Source organism: Hipposideros armiger, unplaced genomic scaffold (assembly GCF_001890085.2).
Source record: "Hipposideros armiger isolate ML-2016 unplaced genomic scaffold, ASM189008v1 scaffold_64, whole genome shotgun sequence".
NCBI classification, from domain to species: domain Eukaryota; kingdom Metazoa; phylum Chordata; class Mammalia; order Chiroptera; family Hipposideridae; genus Hipposideros; species Hipposideros armiger.
This window is the reverse complement of record NW_017731414.1, coordinates 3,030,865-3,034,631: the sequence shown is the minus strand read 5'-3', so window position 1 is coordinate 3,034,631 and position 3,767 is coordinate 3,030,865. Positions and strand designations below refer to the sequence as shown.

The 3,767-nt window shown below is 36.8% G+C and overlaps 1 protein-coding gene across 1 annotated transcript in view; it reads right to left on the bottom strand.

Annotated features, from left to right (window-relative positions):
- ATP6V1B2 (ATPase H+ transporting V1 subunit B2) overlaps nt 1-3,767 on the bottom strand; it is a 34,722-nt gene that overhangs the window by 17,262 nt on the left and 13,693 nt on the right. The window contains exons 2-7 of the mRNA XM_019641847.1: nt 3,585-3,678; nt 3,079-3,196; nt 2,264-2,274; nt 1,280-1,362; nt 863-997; nt 409-506 (exon numbers count right to left, since the gene is read on the bottom strand). Of these exons, the coding sequence (XP_019497392.1) occupies nt 409-506; nt 863-997; nt 1,280-1,362; nt 2,264-2,274; nt 3,079-3,196; nt 3,585-3,678 (539 nt within the window). The remainder of the gene's footprint in view (nt 1-408; nt 507-862; nt 998-1,279; nt 1,363-2,263; nt 2,275-3,078; nt 3,197-3,584; nt 3,679-3,767) is intronic.

Sequence of the window (3,767 nt, the reverse complement as noted above, 5' to 3'; positions counted from 1 at the left end):
TGCCCCATAATTTCTCAGCACTATATAGTTCTCAAAAGAAAGAGAGAGAAGCAGAGGGAAGGAAGGAAGAAAGAAGGGCCAGGTTTCTCAAGTAAGAGGAAAAAAATCATCTATTCAGTATGGATTGTGTGCTACATAATTTATATGTATTATCTCATTTAACAGGCACAACAACCCGGTGAGACAAGTAGTAATTGTCACATTTTCTGAAAGAGAAAATTGAGCTTCATAGCCTAAGTGATTTGCCCAAAGCCAAACAACTAGCAAGAAGCAGAGCTGGAATTTAAATACAGTTATCTCATTCTTAAGCCCATGCTGCTTTCATTTTAACATTTTCCCTCCTTGGTCTTAGGTAACATTTTTCAACTGAAGCCTGGATAAACAGAAAGAAATAACCTATTTACTTACGTCGGGTCATTAGCCAAGTTCAAAAAGAGGCAGACATTGTCCATGGAGCCATTTTCTTCAAAGTCAGATTTGAAGAACCGGGCAGTTTCCATGTTTACCTAAATAGCAATGACTTCATCAGTGCTGGGAGAAGAAAAATTCTCAGTATGTATCTCTGACGAAGGCCAAGCTATAGATCTGCATTGTTCCTTCTTTTCAAGTTTCAAGGACCCAACAAATTTTCACAAAAGCCAACAGAGTAAACAAACAGCCTGCTTTGGGCACAAAGGGAATTATTCTTACGTTTCATAGTCAAATGCCAAACTTTAATCCTTAAGTTTGCCCAAAATGCCAAGTTGCAACTTCTCTACCTGGAGATAAATTCAATGACGTATGTGTAGTTTTCTACACTGTTCTACTAACATAAACAATTAATTTTATACTTCATGATACAGCAGAAAATAATTATACTTACACCCATAGCAGCAAATACAATGGCAAAATTTTCCTCACTGTAATCCACTACGTCCTTAGATTTCTTTACCAAACCAGCCTGGCGACAGATCTGAGCTGCAATCTGGTGAGGAATACAAAAGCACGGAGCTGAAATCTAAAATAACTTTTTTGTTTGTTTGTTTCAGGTGTACAGAACAATGCAATAGTTATCCTTTTCACCCCTCACACAGAGACAACCCCTCCCCCATCTACTGCCCTCCCACTCCCGATATCACACTTATCTATTACAATTCCATTGACTCCATTCCCACACTCTACTCCCTGTCCCGTGACTATATGTATATATAATTATAGTTGACATACAATATTATTCAACATCAGCTTCAGAAATACAGTGCGGTGGTCAGGCCTCTACACNTGCCCAAATGTGAAATACCTGTCTGTTGTGTAGCTGTCTGTCCACATAGATCTGCCCCTCTGTGATATATCCAGTCAAGTCAGGGATGGGGTGAGTGATATCTACCAGAGGAAGACATCTGATGTTAGTTTAAAAGTGTCTATCTCATATAAACAGACTCATAGGAAGTCAGTCTGCATTACTAACAGCATTCCCTAAAACAGTACTATATAAAATAATTTTGTGACGATGGAAAAGTTCCGTATCTGTGTTGTCCAATATAGTTGCCACTAGCAAAATGCAGCTATTGAGCACCTAAAATGTGGCTCATGTAACTGAAAACCTTAATGGTATTTCACATTTTATTTAATTTTAATTAACTTTAGAATTTAAAGAACAAGATGTGGCTAGAGGTTACATCGGATAGTTGATTTGAATGCAGCACAGAGATGTGTTGGCCTATGAGGTAAATGAGCTGCATTCAAAGAAGTACAATTTCTCTTAGTTATGTGATCTCTCCCCAAAATATAAATAAAATTCCATTTTAAACACAAAGTTAGTTCCCTTGCAGAGATTTGCCAATTTGATGCACGCGTACACTGAGAGAATATTCCTAGCTCACTAGCTATTTCAACATAGAAAATAGAAAGATGCTAGACAAATAAAGCGACACGGGGCAGGCAGCACCACAAAGGTCACATAAAGCAAGACACTTCTAAGTCTGCTAAATTCCATAAAGTAATTTTGTAGCTACTTTCTTGGAACAAATAATTTTCATGCAAGAGGCAGTACAGTGTACCAGTTTGTGTGAAACCAGGCTGCCTGGGTTCTAAAGCTGTCACTTCCTACCTTGACAGATGACCTTACTTAACCCTGTGCCTCAGATTAGAGCATCTATCTCAAAGTTGCTATGAGGACAGATCAAATGAATCAATATTATTTATAGAGCACTTAGAACAGTGCTCGATTATAGTGAGTTATGACTGTTCCTGAAAATATCTTGTAAATGTTCTTTTTAAAAACCAAGGAAAGGACTAAAAGACAATAACTTAAGAGGAATGCTGGAAGTCTCACTTAGGAGCCACCCAGAGCACACAAGCAAATAGGCACACACTATGCATTTTCACATACAGAGTAAAAGAAAGTAACTTTTAACTTTGCTGATCATTCTGTCTCTAAAGTCTTGTGGCACATTTTATTTGTGCTCTTCATCTGACACTTAAACTACCGCAAATTGTTGTTGCACACACACACAAAAAATATCCAACTAGAGTGAATAGCTTACATTAGGTAAAGACCATAATTTTTTTTAAACTTCCTTATATCTAGACCAGTGTCCTGCAAACAGCAGGCACTCAATAATACCTAAAGAATGAAAATTAAAAACTCAAATTCCGAAGAAAATTGTTTGTTTTTTCTNTTTTGTAAGTCTGTGCATTAAGACTAAAACCATATAAAGCATTTCTTTCTCTTAAAATATCAGTTATTTCTGAAATCTGAAACTGTTTAATTTTTTCCATTAGTCTTTTGTAGACTCACGAAATATATGGTAGCAGAACTTGAGTTCCTAAAGTGAAATAAAGGTCTATAGCAAAATAAGACAGCAATCCCAAATCAAAGCCACAGCTCTACTAATTATATTTCAAATATTCCATAGTGATATTTTACAATATCTTAAGATATTTTACATAAAATTTTAAGATGATCTCCAGGAAAAATAAACGTATTAAGTAATGAAATAACTAATTAATCAATCATGGAGTGTGTTGGTTATCTGCTTAAAGTATCACAAAAATCATTCTCTATCTGGCAAAGATATAAGCTAGCTAGCTGGGGGCTATTTTCCCAAAAACACAGAAAACCAGTTACTGTTCCTACCCATGATATCGAGGAAGTCTTCAGCCAGTACAACAGGACCTCTATCGATAGGCTTTCCTGATCCATTGAATACACGACCTGTGAAACAGTAACAAGACCGTACAGAGTGAAAAATGACAAATATTCCGATTTTTTTAAAAAGACTTTATGGAGGACTGGCCGGATGGCTCAGGTGGTGAGAGCGTGTGCTCTTAACAACAAGGTTGCCGGTTCAAATCCCGCATGGGATGGTAGGCTGCGCCACCCCGTAACTAAATTGAAAGTGGCAACTGAACTTGGAGCTAAGCTGTGCACTCCACAACTAAGATTGGAAGTCAATTGACTTGGAGCTGATGGGTCCTGGAAAAACACAATGTTCCCTTCCCAAATTCCCCAATAAAATCTTAAAAAAAAAAAAAAGACTTTATGGAAATATGTTGAAAAGGAAACAAATCTCTGCTGAGAATGAATAATGATATCAACTTACCAAGCATATCCTCAGACACCGGTGTTCGGAGAATATCTCCAGTAAACTCACAGGACGTTTTCTTGGCATCTATACCTGAAGTCCCTTCAAATACCTATAAAGAAAGAGAAGTAATCAGGGGGTAAAAGAAATTGCAGTTATAAGCATTTAATTTTTATTTGTCTGTTAAACAATGCTTATAAA